We start from the raw sequence: 14,599 nt of genomic DNA, 5'->3' as shown, positions 1-14,599 counted from the left end.
TTTTTCCTGCATTTTTATGATTTTTTGTGACCACTGGGCCACTCTGCTGTTTTTTTTTTAAAAAAAATTCTTGGTTTAAATTTCTGTGTGGTGGGTGGCTGGGGGAACAGTTGAGGAGGGGTTTGCAAGAATCTGGGAGCTTGTGTGGGGTTTTTTTGAATTTTTATGATTTTCCATGTTGTTTTTTAAAAAAAAAAATTTCTGGGTTTGAATTTCTGTGTGCTGGGTGGATGGGGGAACAGTTGAGGAGGGGTTTGCAAGAATCTGGAAGCTTGTGTGGTTTTTTTGTTTTTTCTTTGAATTTTTATGTTTTTCTGTGACCATTGGGCCATGTTTTTTTTTAAAAAAAATTTCTGGGTTTGAATTTCTGTGTGGTGGGTGGCTGGGGGAACAGTTGAGGAGGGGTTTGCAAGAATCTGGGAGCTTGTGTGGTTTTTTTATGCATTTTTATGATTTTCTGTGACCATTGGGCCATGTTGTTTTTTTTCAAAAAAAATTCTGGGTTTGAATTTCTGTGTGGTGGGTGGCTGGGGGAACAGTTGGGGAGGGTTTTGCAAGAATCTGGGAGCTTGTGTGGTTTTTTGTTGTTGTTGTTGTTGTTGTTTTGAATTTTTATGATTTTCTGTGACCATTGGGCCATGTTGTTGTTTTTTTAAAAAAAAAATTCTGGGTTTGAATTTCTGTGCGGTGGGTGGCTGGGGGAACAGTTGAGGAGGGGTTTGCAAGAATCTGGGAGCTTGTGCGGGTTTTTTTTTTGAATTTTTATGATTTTCTGTGACCATTGGGCCATGTTGTTTTTTTTCAAAAAAAATTCTGGGTTTGAATTTCTGTGTGGTGGGTGGCTGGGGGAACAGTTGGGGAGGGGCTTGCAAGAATCTGGGAGCTCGTGCGGTTTTTTTTTTTGAATTTTTATGATTTTCTGTGACCATTGGGCCATGTTTTTTTTTTCAAAAAAATTTCTGGGTTTGAATTTCTGTGTGGTGGGTGGCTGGGGGAACAGTTGGGGAGGGGTTTGCAAGAATCTGGGAGTTTGTGTGGTGTTTTTTTTTTTTTTGTTTGTTTGTTTTTTTTTTGAATTTTTATGATTTTCTGTGACCATTGGGCCATGTTGTTTTTTTTCAAAAAAAATTCTGGGTTTGAATTTCTGTGTGGTGGGTGGCTGGGGGAACAGTTGGGGAGGGGTTTGCAAGAATCTGGGAGCTTGTGTGGTGTGTGTTTTTTTTGGAATTTTTATGATTTTCTGTGACCATTGGGCCATGTTGTTTTTTTTCAAAAAAAATTCTGGGTTTGAATTTCTCTGTGGTGGGTGGCTGGGGGAACAGTTGAGGAGGAGTTTGCAAGAATCTGGGAGCTTGTGCGGGTTTTTTTTGAATTTTTATGATTTTCTGTGACCATTGGGCCATGTTGTTTTTTTTCAAAAAAATTTCTGGGTTTGAATTTCTGTGTGGTGGGTGGCTGGGGGAACAGTTGAGGAGGGGTTTGCAAGAATCTGGGAGCTTGTGCGGGTTTTTTTTTAATTTTTATGATTTTCTGTGACCTTTGGGCCATGTTGTTTTTTTTCAAAAAAATTTCTGGGTTTGAATTTCTGTGTGGTGGGTGGCTGGGGGAACAGTTGAGGAGGGGTTTGCAAGAATCTGGGAGCTTGTGTGGTTTTTTTTTGTTTTTTTGTTTTGAATTTTTATGATTTTCTGTGACCATTGGGCCATGTTGTTGTTTTTTTTAAAAAAATTCTGGGTTTGAATTTCTGTGTGGTGGGTGGCTGGGGGAACAGTTGAGGAGGAGTTTGCAAGAATCTGGGAGCTTGTGCGGTTTTTTTTTGAATTTTTATGATTTTCTGTGACCATTGGGCCATGTTGTTTTTTTTCAAAAAAAATTCTGGGTTTGAATTTCTGTGTGGTGGGTGGCTGGGGGAACAGTTGAGGAGGGGTTTGCAAGAATCTGGGAGCTTGTGCGGTTTTTTTTTTAATTTTTATGATTTTCTGTGACCATTGGGCCATGTTGTTTTTTTTCAAAAAAATTTCTGGGTTTGAATTCCTGTGTGGTGGGTGGCTGGGGGAACAGTTGAGGAGGAGTTTGCAAGAATCTGGGAGCTTGTGCGGGTTTTTTTTTTGAATTTTTATGATTTTCTGTGACCATTGGGCCATGTTGTTTTTTTTCAAAAAAAATTCTGGGTTTGAATTTCTGTGTGGTGGGTGGCTGCGGGAACAGTTGAGGACGGGTTTGCAAGAATCTGGGAGCTTGTGTGGTTTTTTTATGCATTTTTATGATTTTCTGTGACCATTGGGCCATGTTGTTTTTTTTCAAAAAAATATCTGGGTTTGAATTTCTGTGTGGTGGGTGGCTGGGGGAACAGTTGGGGAGGGGTTTGCAACAGTTGGGGAGGGGTTTGCAATTTCTGTGTGGTGGGTGGGTGGCTGGGGGAACAGTTGAGGTTTTTGAAGACTTTGGTGATTTTTGAAGCTTTTCCAAAACTTCTTTTGCAGCCATTTGGTAAGTTAAACTTTTAAAACTTTTTTGGGGGTTTTTGGATTTTGGGTTGGGTGTTTGGAATTCAAGGACTTGGTTCTGGGTTTGAATTTCTGTGTGGTGGGTGGCTGGGTGCTTTTGAATTTTTTGGATGTGAAGCACTGATTCCTTTTTTTTTTTTTTTTTTTTTTTTTTTTTTGAGTTTGCGAAGGTAAGAGCTGTGCTGCCATGGGACCCAAGAAGACTGCTGCTGCAGAGGCCGGCGAGAGGAAGAAGGAGAAGGTGATGCTGGAAATGAAGAAGGAGATCATCCGGAAGCACGACGGTGGAATGCGTGTGACAGACCTCGCCAGGGAGTACGGGAGGAATCCATCGACCATCGGGACCATCCTGAAGATGAGGGAGAAGATCCTTGCGACTGATGCAGCAAGGGAGTCACCAGGATCGTGAAGAACCGCCCAGCTGTTCTGGAGGAGGTCGAGAAGTTGCTGCTCATCTGGTTAGAAGAGAAGCAGCGTGCAGGGGACACAGTGACTGAGGCCGTCAGAGGCCTCTCTGTGAGGAACGGCTGTCCTTGTGAGAAGGCCAAGGCCTTGCACGCAGACCTCGTCCGGGAACAGCCAGGAACCTCAGGCGAAGTCTTCAAGGCAAGCAGAGGTTGGTTTGACCGGTTCAAGGCAAGATCTGGAATCCACAGCATGGTCAGGCATGGAGAGGCTGCCAGTTCTGATGTTCCTGCGGCTGAAGACTTTGCAGCGGAGTTCCTGGAGGCTGTGAAGACGGAGCGCTACGTTCCACAGCAGGTCTTCAACTGCGACGAGACTGGGCTGTTTTGGAAGAGGATGCCCAAAAGGACTTTCATCACACAGGAGGAGGCCAAGTTGCCTGGCCACAAGCCCATGAAGGACCTTCTGACCCTGCTCTTCTGTGCCAATGAAAGTGGCGACCTGAAGATCAAGCCCCTGCTGGTGTACCACTCGGAGAACCCATGGGCCTTCAAGAAACACAAGGTCAACAAGGAGCAGCTGAGTGTCATGTGGCGATCCAACAGTAAGGCTTGGGTCACACGTGTGCTGTTTGTGGACTGGGTCAATGCTTTTGGCCCTGCTGTCAAACAGTACCTGCTGGACAACGACCTGCCGCTGAAGGCTTTGCTTCTGATGGACAATGCTCCTGCTCATCCTAAAGGCCTTGAGGTGGACTTGTTGGAGGAGTTCAGCTTCATGAGAATCATGTTCCTGCCGCCTAACACCACGCCACTGCTCCAGCCGATGGATCAGCAGGTCATCGCCAATTTCAAAAAACTCTACACCAAGGAGCTTTTCAGGCGATGCTTCGAGGTGACTGATTGCACCATCATCACCCTGCAGGAATTCTGGAAGGACCACTTCGACATCGTCACCTGCTTGAAGATGATCACCACGGCCTGGAACGGGATCAGCCAGAGAAATTTGAATTGCGCTTGGCGCAGCCTGTGGCCGGACTGTGTGGCACCAAGTGACTCTGATGCACCAGAGTCAACAGTGGTGCAGGACATTGTTGCCTTGGGGAGGACCATGGGCCTGGAGGTCACAGAGGAGGACATCAGCGAGCTGGTGGAGGAGCACGACCACGAGCTGACCACCCAGGAGCTGGTCGAACTGCAGGCAGAGGCTGCGCAGGAGCAGGCCTCGCTGGAAGCGGAGGAAGCAACTGAGGAACGGCTGTCCTCCAAAGAACTGAGGGACATTTGCATGAAGTGGAAGGATGTGCAGGCTTTTGCACAGCGGCACCACCCTGACAAGCACGTGGCACATGACCTTGTGAACACTTTTGATACGAGGGTCATGTCGCCTTTCAGGGAGGTGCTGAAAAGGCGGATGAAGCAGCAGACCATGGACAGGTTCTTCAGCAAGAAGCAAAGAGTGGAAGAGGAACCTTCTTCGAGTGGTACCCCAGAGTCTTAGAAAATGTACTGTACACTTTGTTGATTTTTAAATGTTTTTCTGTCATGTTTAGAAACTTAATTTATTGTTCCTTCAATTTTTGAAATGCTCTTTACAGTATGTGTGACTTTAAAGAGCACTTAATTAACTCTTGTTGTACCAAATTTGGCTTTGATTGGACTTTTTTTGACCATAGGAACGCATTAATTGAATTTTAATGCATTCCTATGGGATTTCGTGCTTCGCAAGACGAAAAATTCGCTAGACGAAAAAACTCACGGAACGAATTAATTTCGTCTTGCGAGGCACCACTGTATGCCTGGCCGTGACCACACATAGCTAACGGGCCAATGCCTCCATCCGGACAATCCCCGGGTGGGACACGTGCAGCCCTTCTAAGACTTTTTTCCTTAATGGGGGGGGACGGACTATGACATGGCTACCCATAACACACATCCTTGGTGAGTAGACAGCTCATCCTTGCGGGCTGTGTAGCATGAAAATTCTTGACCCAGCTTCCCCCCACCCCCTCCCCTCCCAGTCCAAGACGCAGGACAACAGCCTATGCTTTGCAGTTGCGGTGGCAATGTCCTTCACATGCAAGGGCTGGTCCAGTAAGTCTTTCAGCCGCAGGATCTGCATGTCCGATGCTCTTGGTTTTCTCCGAAGCTGGCGCAGGTTCCTCAAGGTGCGTCAGATGATCGCTGGTTCGACGATGCTCTCGTAGCTTGGGAGCAGTGGTGTCGGTCGGATCAGTCCAAAGCTTGGTGGACATCCTCATTGTGGGAATCTATGGAAGACGACCGGTCTCGCTGGATGTGGTGAGTTCTCCTTATGTGGGTTGTGGACCGCCTTGTGGGCATTATCCTTCTCAAAGGCTGTGGCCATATTCATTGCTTCCATCATCGTGATATCGTCTTTTGCCAGCAGCTTGTGGCAGAGACGGCTGTCTGATGAATCTTTCAAGAAGTCCCCCGATGTCAGCGAATTGGCAATACATTGCAATCGCCCAGAGCACTGTGATGTATTCACTCACTGACTCTTGTGCTTGTTGCTCTCTATGCGCAAAGTCGTAGCGGCGGTGGTTCTTAGTTGGCTGAGGCACGAGGTGTCTTGTCATAGCCTTTGTCAGCTCATCGAAAGTGCATGCCTCCATGTCCCTGGGTGCCATCAGACCTTCCAGTAGAGTGATGGCGGAACTTCCCAGCACCATCAGTAGCACATCCGCCTTGTCTGCCTAGTGAAGCCTTGTAGTCGGACGTAGCTCCTTATTCGGCGGAGCCACTGCGGCCATTCTGCAGGATGGCTCATATCAAAATCTGGTGGCGGCTGACTATGACTGGTGGCCATCCTCAGACCTGGAGCAGTCGCTTGTGCGATTGTGGGTGGTTGTGAAGACGTGGCAGGTGCGGTCTCTTTTCCGGGACTATTTGCTGAGTCCAGCGTGGCGGTGAGGTCGCGCTTAGTGCGAGGCGGCAGGTGGCAGTGCTGTGGTGCGTTCTTGGGCCTCTGGCAGCCTGCGGGAGCTCATCAATCCCACCTTTGTTGCCAATGTTAAATGTTCGGAAAAAGTCAGAAGCCCAAGGCAGTATAAGTTCCTCAAATACGCTTATTCAACAATTGGGAGTGACAACAGCTCACTCATAGGAAAACAAGAACCGAACTGACTGGACAACACAATAATAAAGCCGAGTATTAACTGACCATTGTTGACAGTTGACAGTTGAAAGTGCATGCGCTTACTTGCCATTAGAATGTTCGTCTACCAACGCTTATACGATTCGTTAGAACGCGCCGTGTAACATAAAATGTGTTAAACCCAATACATAACAGCAGCCCTGCCCCAAGGCAATACAGTCGTACCTTAGAAGTCGAACAGAATCCATTCCAGAAGTCCGTTCGAATTAAAAAATGTTCGGAAACCAAAGTGCAGCTTCGGATTGGCTGCAGGAAGCTCCTGCAACCAATCAGAAGCTGCAGAAGCCCCGTTGGATATTTGGGTTCCAAAGAACGTTCACAAACCAGAACACTCACTTCTGGCTTTGCGGTGTTCGGGAGCCAAGACGTCTGAGTACGAAGGCGTTCGGGATCCAAGGTACTTGAAAAAGGAAGTTTACTGAGCTGCTGGTAGGCTGCATATACAGTAGAACAGCTCAGGAGTTATGAGTGCAGCCTTGGAAGAGTCTCCCCTTTTACCCGGTTTCCCCTGCCACTTGAGAATGCGATAACACAGCAGGCTGGTTAGGTCATTCAAAATTTGGCAGCATAAATTTTCCTGTAGGTTGTATGGGGTGACTTGTTCCCCTGCAGAAAATTATTTTATTTACTCCTTTGGAGTATTTGGTACCAACCCAAAAGGGTTATCAGAGTGGCTTTCATATGATTAAAACAAGACAGTCCCCACCTGCAAGATTACAATCTAGAGAAACATGATACACAAGGAAAAAGGGAAAGCGAGGGGGGGGGATCAAAATTAAAGCACTGATTTTTAAACCGTTCTTCCTGTATTTAATTTATTTTTATTCATTTAATTTGTATCCGGCCCTATACCTGCAGGTCTCACGGACCAGCCTGCACAATTCAGGGGCAAGAGGTGCTTGATGGAGCCTTCAAGGAACTGTTTGTGGTTGTGTTTATGTTTAATAGCAGCACGGTATTATCATTATCTGAAGGGGAACTTGTGACTACTTTTCCTCACCCTGACAATCTAAATAAGGATAAGGAACTTTTAGAGTTTACGCTCAACGAGCTTATAGCTTAGTGGTTACTTTTGAAAAGCACAACACTCTAGGGCTCATCCGCACCTCTGCTTGTTCTACCATTTCCCCAGGGGAAACCTGTGAATTACAGCTGAATTGGACCAAACAGCAATTGAGTTCTCCATGGATGGCTTTTTCTTGCAATTCGGTGGTAAAGAATGTGTTTTCCAGGGGAAAGCTGCAAGGCATGTGCAAAATCACTTGGACCCACATCTAGAAGCAAGGGACAAGCAGGAAAGCACAGGACAGCTGGAGCTGTGCAGCAGCCCTTTGTTTCAAACAAACACTTTGCAGAGATATTTAGGGTTATTCTTAACGTCACATTTTAAACTTGTCACTGGATGGTTAAATTGTTTCTAGAATGACTATTGACTTGTACTACCCAAATAAACACTCCCATACCCTTCTAGAATCCTAACCCTTCTGTCAGGGAATCAAAATTGGTGTGTCCTGCCTAGGCTAACCCCACTCAAATTGTTCAGTCTTGTCTACCCACAGACAATCCCTAATTCTAAAGGCCTTCTGGGAAATGATATATAATGAACTAAAAAAGGTATTGAAATATACTTTCTTGAAGAAACCAGAGGCCTTCCTCCTGGGCATGGTCGGTCAATTGGTGCGAAGGGAAGACAGGAATTTTTTTATGTATGCAACAGCAGCAGCAAGAATACTCATTGGGAAATACTGGAAGACACAAGAATTGCCTACCCGGGAAGAATGGCAGAGAAAAGTCATAGACTATATGGAACTGGCTGAGATGACTGGCAGAATTCGAGATCAAGAAGAAGGGTCGATCGAAGAAGATTGGAAAAAATTTAAAATATATCTTCAGAAATACTGTAATATAAAAGAATGTTAGAAAAGGTTGGAGAAGAATATTAGACCGTATTGGCAGACAGAGTATAATGGAATAAGTAAATATGAAGTGTAAAATAAAAGATAGAGGAGAATTAAATATTTTCGAATGTCAAAATAAGCTAATGAAAAGAAGGTTAGAAGGATTTGCTGGAGATACGATTTGAATTAGAATACAAAGCAGAGAAGTGAGAGGAAGTCACGGAAATAAGTAAATGAGAAAACGGTTTTAATGGTTTAAGTTGAATTTTTCTTTTGTTATTTTTTTTATTGTGATTTTTTGTCTTGTGTATTTGCCTTTGTATTGTGTTTTTTTTTTTTTTGTAGGATGTATGTGATTTGTAGGATGTATGGGATTTGTTTTTCTTTTTTTACTTTTTTCTTTTTCTGTAACCTTAAAATTTGAATAAATATTTTATTAAAAAAAAAAAAGACAATCCCTAATTCTAACTGAGACCCAGTTTCAGAACAAACCTATGGCACATCTATGGAACAAGGAGAAAAGGTATTGGACCTGGGAGGATTAGCCATAGACCCCTTCTGTCCAACTAGGCCAAAAGTCCCTATCTGACTATTAAACTGCCGGCATCAAACTGTCACTCTCACTCACCTGGCTAATGGTCTCACCAACTCTTACTAGTAGCTGGGTCACCAGGAAGCAGACCCATGACCTGTCCTTCACAGAGGGCTTCCTTATTTAACAGGCCATGCTTTTATTATGATGGGGTATGTGAATGAATATATAGGATGTGTAGATTGAAAGGGCTCAGGGAGTATCCAGGAGACAGGTTAATACAGGGGTAGGAGAAACAAGCTCATTGTGCACAGAGGCGTATTGTATACAGTGGTGCCTCGCAAGACGAAATTAATCCGTTCCGCGAGTGTCTTCGTCTAGCGGTTTTTTCGTCTTGCGAAGCAACCCTATTAGCGCTTAGCGGATTAGCGCTATTAGCGGTTTAGCGGCTATTAAAGGCTTATCGGCTTAGCGGATTAGCTGCTAAAAGGCTATTAAAGGCTTAGTGGCTTAGAAAAAGGGGGGGGGAGCGAAAAAAATCTCAAGACTCGCAAGACATTTTCATCTTGCGAAGCAAGCCCATAGGGAAATTCGTCCTGCGAAGCAACTCAAAAACGGAAAACCCTTTCGTCTAGCGGGTTTTCCGTCTTGCGAGGCATTCGTCTTGCGGGGCACCACTGTACCTTCAAAAATATCTGTCAGTGAGGGTCTGGGCTACCCTCTGCCCCCCTGCCCTGCTTCACCACAGCCACTTTTAGACATCCTGTTGATTGAACATTCATCCAGATTTGTTTGCGCAGAGATCAGACAATGTTGTCTATTCAATTAGCATTTACCCTGATAGGTTTGCTGGGATGTTGGCTGATGGTTTACTAAGGATGCTGAGAAGTGGCTACAGTTCTCAGCATCCACCACTCCAGTTCCCAGAATTCTCTGAGGGAAGCTCTGAGAATTCAAGTGGTATCATAGGGCTTTAAATGCATGGTGTGAATGTGACTGGCCTTGTTGCTTTTCGTAGAAAGGTGCTACAAAGGTTTGTTCATATTTGGTTTTGAGGCAGAAGAATCCCACCCTGTCCTGAGGGAATAATGCTCTGCAGCCACTTATTCACTTCATCTACTCCAATCCACTCTGGCAAAAGAGGAAAATTGGATACTTACTGTTAATTTCAGTTTGAAGAGTGGACTGGAGAACATTAACCCACCTCATTTTTTTCCTCTGCTTTCTCTTAGACTCAGAGTGGCTTAATATGTTTTTGTTCTCTTGGTTTGAATAAAAATGTAACTACTGTTATGTAATTTCCAAATGCTAGCTTTGTCTGTTCATAGAATCATTTAATTGTAGAGCTGGAAGGGATCCCGTGGGGTCATCTAGTCCAACCCCCTGCAATGCAGGAATCTCAGCTAAAGCTTCCATGACAGGTGGCCCTCCAACCTCTGCTTAAAAACCTCCAAGAAGGAGAGTCCACCACCTCTTGTGGGAGTCTGTTTCATGGCCAACAGCTTTAACATTCAGAAAGTTCTTCCTGATGTTTTGTCAGAATCTCCTTCCTTGTTTCTTGACTCCATGTGTCCTCCTTTTGAGCCCTTAAGTACTTTAAGTTTTTAACTTTGAAAACTGTTTTCTTACTAGCCATGACTTCTGCTCATAGGTATTCAGAGTCGAGGGCCTTGTCCTCTGATCTTCAACTCATTGTTTTCCCACCAGGATAAAGTTGTGTTCTTCCCAACCCCTTCTTTTTCATGCCCAAAATTAATTCAGTTTTTCATAGAACCCAAGACCAGGTGCTTTCTTTCTTTCTTTCTTTCTTTCTTTCTTTCTTTCTTTCTTAGTCCCTTATGCAGTCGAGGATGTAGATGGTATTCCCTAGATGTAAGACATGCCCTACTCTTTTTTTCTTTTTTTTTAAGCAGAGCACTAGAGTTCTGCAAGGTAGGGTCCCTGTATGTCTTACTTAGGTCCATTTAAGGAGAAAAGGGTGTCTTCATCCTCTGTTTTCTAGATGGCTTGAATTCTGTATCACTCAGGCATATGGGACACTGGGGAAGGATCCTTCTAGGGGATCTACCACTCATTCTTTAAGGGGAGTGGCAATAACAACTGCTTTTAAGAGCATTTCTTCTGGGTACTTTGAAGGAAAAGACTTTTGTATCTGATTGAGTGGGAACTGACTTGGGGGGTGGTTGGAATAGAAACACCAGTTTGGGTAGGATCATAATTTTTACTGTTGCTAATCTGTCAGGGAGGGTAAAATGAGTTTTGCTCCATTTTTTTTTTCTAATTTTGCAGAATTGTCCGCCATACAAGCAGGACGGTGTTTTGAATAAAGGCTTATTGTTATAATTAATCTAAGCTTTGTGTGACGGAATCGAATGTCTATAAGTTATGTGAATTTTTTTTTGAATTTTTTTAATTTTTTTTTTTGGAGATTGGTGGTAAAATAGTGTTGACTAGCATGGACATAAAGATTTTATAATCCTGATTAATCAGATAGATTGGCCAGAAAGATTCTACCTTCTGTTGGTCTTTAAATAGTTTTGGAATAGGTACAGTTGTGGAGTTGTACCATGTTTTGGAGAGGAGGGGCTCCTCTTGCTAAGTCAATAAATAGGTGGACAATATATGTTAATAACATTTCTTCAAAATTGTTTATAAAACTCAGAAGTGAGCAGAGATTTATGTGGTTTCAATGTTTTAAGAACATTGTCAATTTCTTCTAGGGAGATGGGGCTATCTTAAAAGGTTTTCTCATCATGAGTTGTTGATGGTATGGCTAAATTTTCTAAGAAATTGAGGGTATCTTTTTTTATTTGGAGATTGCAAAGCAAATTCTGAGCAGATGTCTTAAGGAGAGACATCTTCTCAGAATGTGATTTGTGCCATTGCTTTTTACATCTGTTTGCCAAAAGTATAGAGTTTTGACCTCTAAAAGCGTTTTCATGTATAAGAGGTTGACTAGTGTTATTAATTTCTAAAGAGTCTATTTCTCGCCTCCTATTAGTTCTCCCAGCTTTCTATCTTGTGGCAGGAAGAATTCAGTGATGTCTTTTATTTTCAGCTTTCCTGCATCCTTTTGCATTCCACTCTACTTTCTTCAAGGTTTGGGCTTTTTTAGACAGTGGGGGCTTTTGCTCCAAGCTGTTTTTCTGGGCCTTCAAACAGAACTTAGAGTTTAAGCCAGGGACAAAACTAGGCTTTCTTTCACCAGAGTCAAAGACTCAGTCTGTCACACACACATTTGCATACACGCACCCCCCCCCAACACATTTGTTTTTAAAGGGCGTAAAAAAGTAGGCAACCTTAAGTATATTTTCTCAGAGAGTAGTTGATCATTTGAGGAATCCTAAGAAGTATTATGACTGTATGACCAAAGGGCAAATGAGCATCCTTTCCAGTAAAAGTAAATTGTTTGTCAAAAGTAGAGCTTCCATGTGCAGCAATCGTCTATCTGAATAAGTCTTATTGAACTCAGTGGGACTTACCGTACTTCTGATTAAAAAATGCTTATGGTTGCAGTATAAGACTGCACAATCTTTACACAGTTGCCTCCATTGAATTCAGTGGGACTTACTTTGAGTAGACATGTACAGTGGTACCTTGGTTCTCAAATTTAATCCGTTCTGGAAGTCCGTTCCAAAACCAAAGTGTTCCAAAACCAAGGCGCACTTTCCCATAGAAAGTAATACAAAATGGATTAATCCATTCCTGACTTTTAAAAACAACCCCTAAAACAGCAATTTAACATGAATTTTACTATCTAACGAGACCATTGATCCATAAAATGAAAGCAATAATCAATGTACAGTGGTACTTCCGGTTACAAACTTAATTTGTTCCGGAGGTCTGTTCTTAACCCGAAACCGTTCATAACCTGAGTCGCGCTTTCGCTAATGGCGCCTCCCGCTGCTGCCATGCTGCCGGCGCGCAACTTCTGCTCACATCCCGCGGCAAAGTTCGCAAACAGGAGCATCTTCCGGATTAGCAGAGTTCGTTACCCAAAGTGTTCATAAGGAGGACGGTATGTAACCCGAGGTTCCACTGTCCTGTACTATAAAATAAATAAGACAGTATTGTAGATGATAAAAAAATTAAATTATTTTTTTTTCTTAGCTGCACTGATGATAGTCACTGTTTGAATGGGGGCTTTTATCCATTTCCGCAGTCACACAATCAATCAATCAATCAATCAGTAGCTGAACTGGGTTCTACACAGTCACAAAAACAAATTAAACAAAAAGGCCTCAAAAAACAAAAATGCAAAATAAATAGCAAAAACAAAAGCACCAAACCTAATCTGTTCAAGAAGCCCGTTTGACTTCCAAAATGTTCAAAAACCAAGGCACAGCTTCTGATTGGTGCAGGTGCCCTGGAAACAAAGCCGACAGCCACATCGGATGTTTGGCTTCCAAAAATTGTTTGAAAACCGGAACACTTACTTCCAGGTTTTCGGTGTTTGAGAATCAAGGCGTTTGAGAACCAAGATACCACTGTAAAGGGTTGCAGTTTAAGAATCTAAGGAATAAAATAAAAGAATAAAGAATAGAAGCATCACATTTCTTTCATTGCAAGTATTTTATCTGCAGTATAAACAAATCTCAGTTTTTATAGCTGATTGTATGCCCTCTTTATGTATTCACATGGTGTAAACATGTATGTTGTCCTCTAGATCCTAACACACACAGAGAGAGAAATTAGAACAGCTGTATTAGAAGCAAGCAATACTCCAAAGTGCTTGTGGACTTGCCATTTAATCATAACAAAAGATCCTGTTTCAAAAAAAGGACAGAAGGTGGTGGAGGCTTCACCCGGGGCAAGAAAAAACAACAGCTAGCCCCCACCCCCACCTCCACCAGCTACAGCTCTGTTTAAGCAGCCATCTTCTTCCTTCAGGCCCCCACCCCTCATCTATAATAATATATACTATATATACCACCCTGGAAACTAATATAGTCTTATGATAATTAGCTCATTCAGCTTTCCAGGCTGTATCAAAAACCTAAGGAAAAAAAGCCACAGTTAGTGGTACAAAGTAAGGAAAAAATTTCCTTACAGGGGAAAGGGGACCTGCCAAGATGATTGGGGCAAAGCAGAACTGGAGGGTGGGATGGCTCCTGCCCCCAGATGCGGAGACAGAAGACTTGAAAGGCTCTGCCTAGCCATTTCAGCAGGATGAGTCATCCTATTCACTGAATGTCCTTCAGTCGATTCTGGCAAAATTGAATTATTGGAAGAGTTACTATTTTTGTTGCCGCTGTCCTATCTAACATAGTCGAAATTCATGCCATCTCTTGAAATAATGAGTAATGGACTTTTAACACCTGAGTGTAATTACCTAAAAAAAATAGCTTATTAAGTTTTCCGGTGCTGTTTTTCTAGAAAAAAAGAGGTGCCGGAACTCAGCACAAACCCTTTTTCTCTTAAAATTTCAGTGGTGCCAACCTGAAAGCGGCCAGAACTGCGTTCCGGCTGAAAAAAGACTGGAAGGGAATAGTATGATCATGCCACTGATCTCCCTTTCGCACAGACATCATGCCTTACCTATAAAAGAAAGGAAGAGAAAGCTATAACAACATTTTACTTTATGAACATTATAATATAACTTGCATGTCTGTAAAATCATAAGAAATATGACACATATGGAGTTTCAGTATTTAATCTATTAGTGTGCTGCAGATGTCTGGTTGTGAGTTTTATCCTGTTATGGTGATGGTGGTGATGATTAGGGGTTGCTTTTAATGTTCTCATATATATTTTTAATTAAGAGAGGGTACCATAGTGGGGGTGGGGAGCACACTGAATAAACCTCCAGCTCTCCGCACAAAAAGGAGATTACAAGGAACACGTTGTGTGCCATCTCAGAGAAATGAAATGAGTTATCACAAGCATAAGCAGGTGGCACGCAACCGTGGAGAAAAACAATGGCAAGACACACAACCCATCCGCCAAGGACGCTTGCCCATCGTTTATGGGAGGTGTGCGAAACTAACTCCCATTGATTCATGCCCATGAGCCGGGGCAGAAGGGGGATCAAATACCACCCGGCTTTCAGGAAGCGGACTGTTGCTTGGATTAATGAGATC

General features: G+C 43.2%; 2 protein-coding genes and 1 long non-coding RNA gene across 3 annotated transcripts in view; all 3 read left to right on the top strand.

Moving 5' to 3' along the window:
- The first annotated feature begins 674 nt into the window (after window positions 1-674).
- Window positions 675-14,599, top strand: part of VSIG4 (V-set and immunoglobulin domain containing 4) — a 37,148-nt gene continuing 23,223 nt past the window's right edge. Inside the window, exons 1-3 of the mRNA XM_080989876.1 lie at window positions 675-2,373; window positions 4,358-4,852; window positions 5,061-6,486. Of these exons, the coding sequence (XP_080846002.1) occupies window positions 6,303-6,486 (184 nt within the window). The 5' untranslated portion in view covers window positions 675-2,373; window positions 4,358-4,852; window positions 5,061-6,302. The remainder of the gene's footprint in view (window positions 2,374-4,357; window positions 4,853-5,060; window positions 6,487-14,599) is intronic.
- Window positions 3,244-6,984, top strand: LOC308468018 (tigger transposable element-derived protein 1-like). The gene is made up of 2 exons (XM_080989930.1): window positions 3,244-4,417; window positions 6,948-6,984. The coding sequence occupies exon 1, from the start codon at window positions 3,309-3,311 to the stop codon at window positions 4,410-4,412; it is 1,104 nt and encodes a 367-aa protein (XP_080846056.1). The 5' UTR covers window positions 3,244-3,308; the 3' UTR covers window positions 4,413-4,417; window positions 6,948-6,984.
- On the top strand, window positions 8,674-14,154 carry LOC308468099. The gene is made up of 2 exons (XR_013981471.1): window positions 8,674-8,731; window positions 13,949-14,154. It is a non-coding gene; the product is annotated as an uncharacterized lncRNA (long non-coding RNA).

This window comes from Podarcis pityusensis, assembly GCF_964106645.2.
Source record: "Podarcis pityusensis genome assembly, chromosome: Z".
NCBI classification, from domain to species: domain Eukaryota; kingdom Metazoa; phylum Chordata; class Lepidosauria; order Squamata; family Lacertidae; genus Podarcis; species Podarcis pityusensis.
Note: the sequence above shows the minus strand (reverse complement) of the source record. Positions and strands in the feature narration are given on the sequence as shown.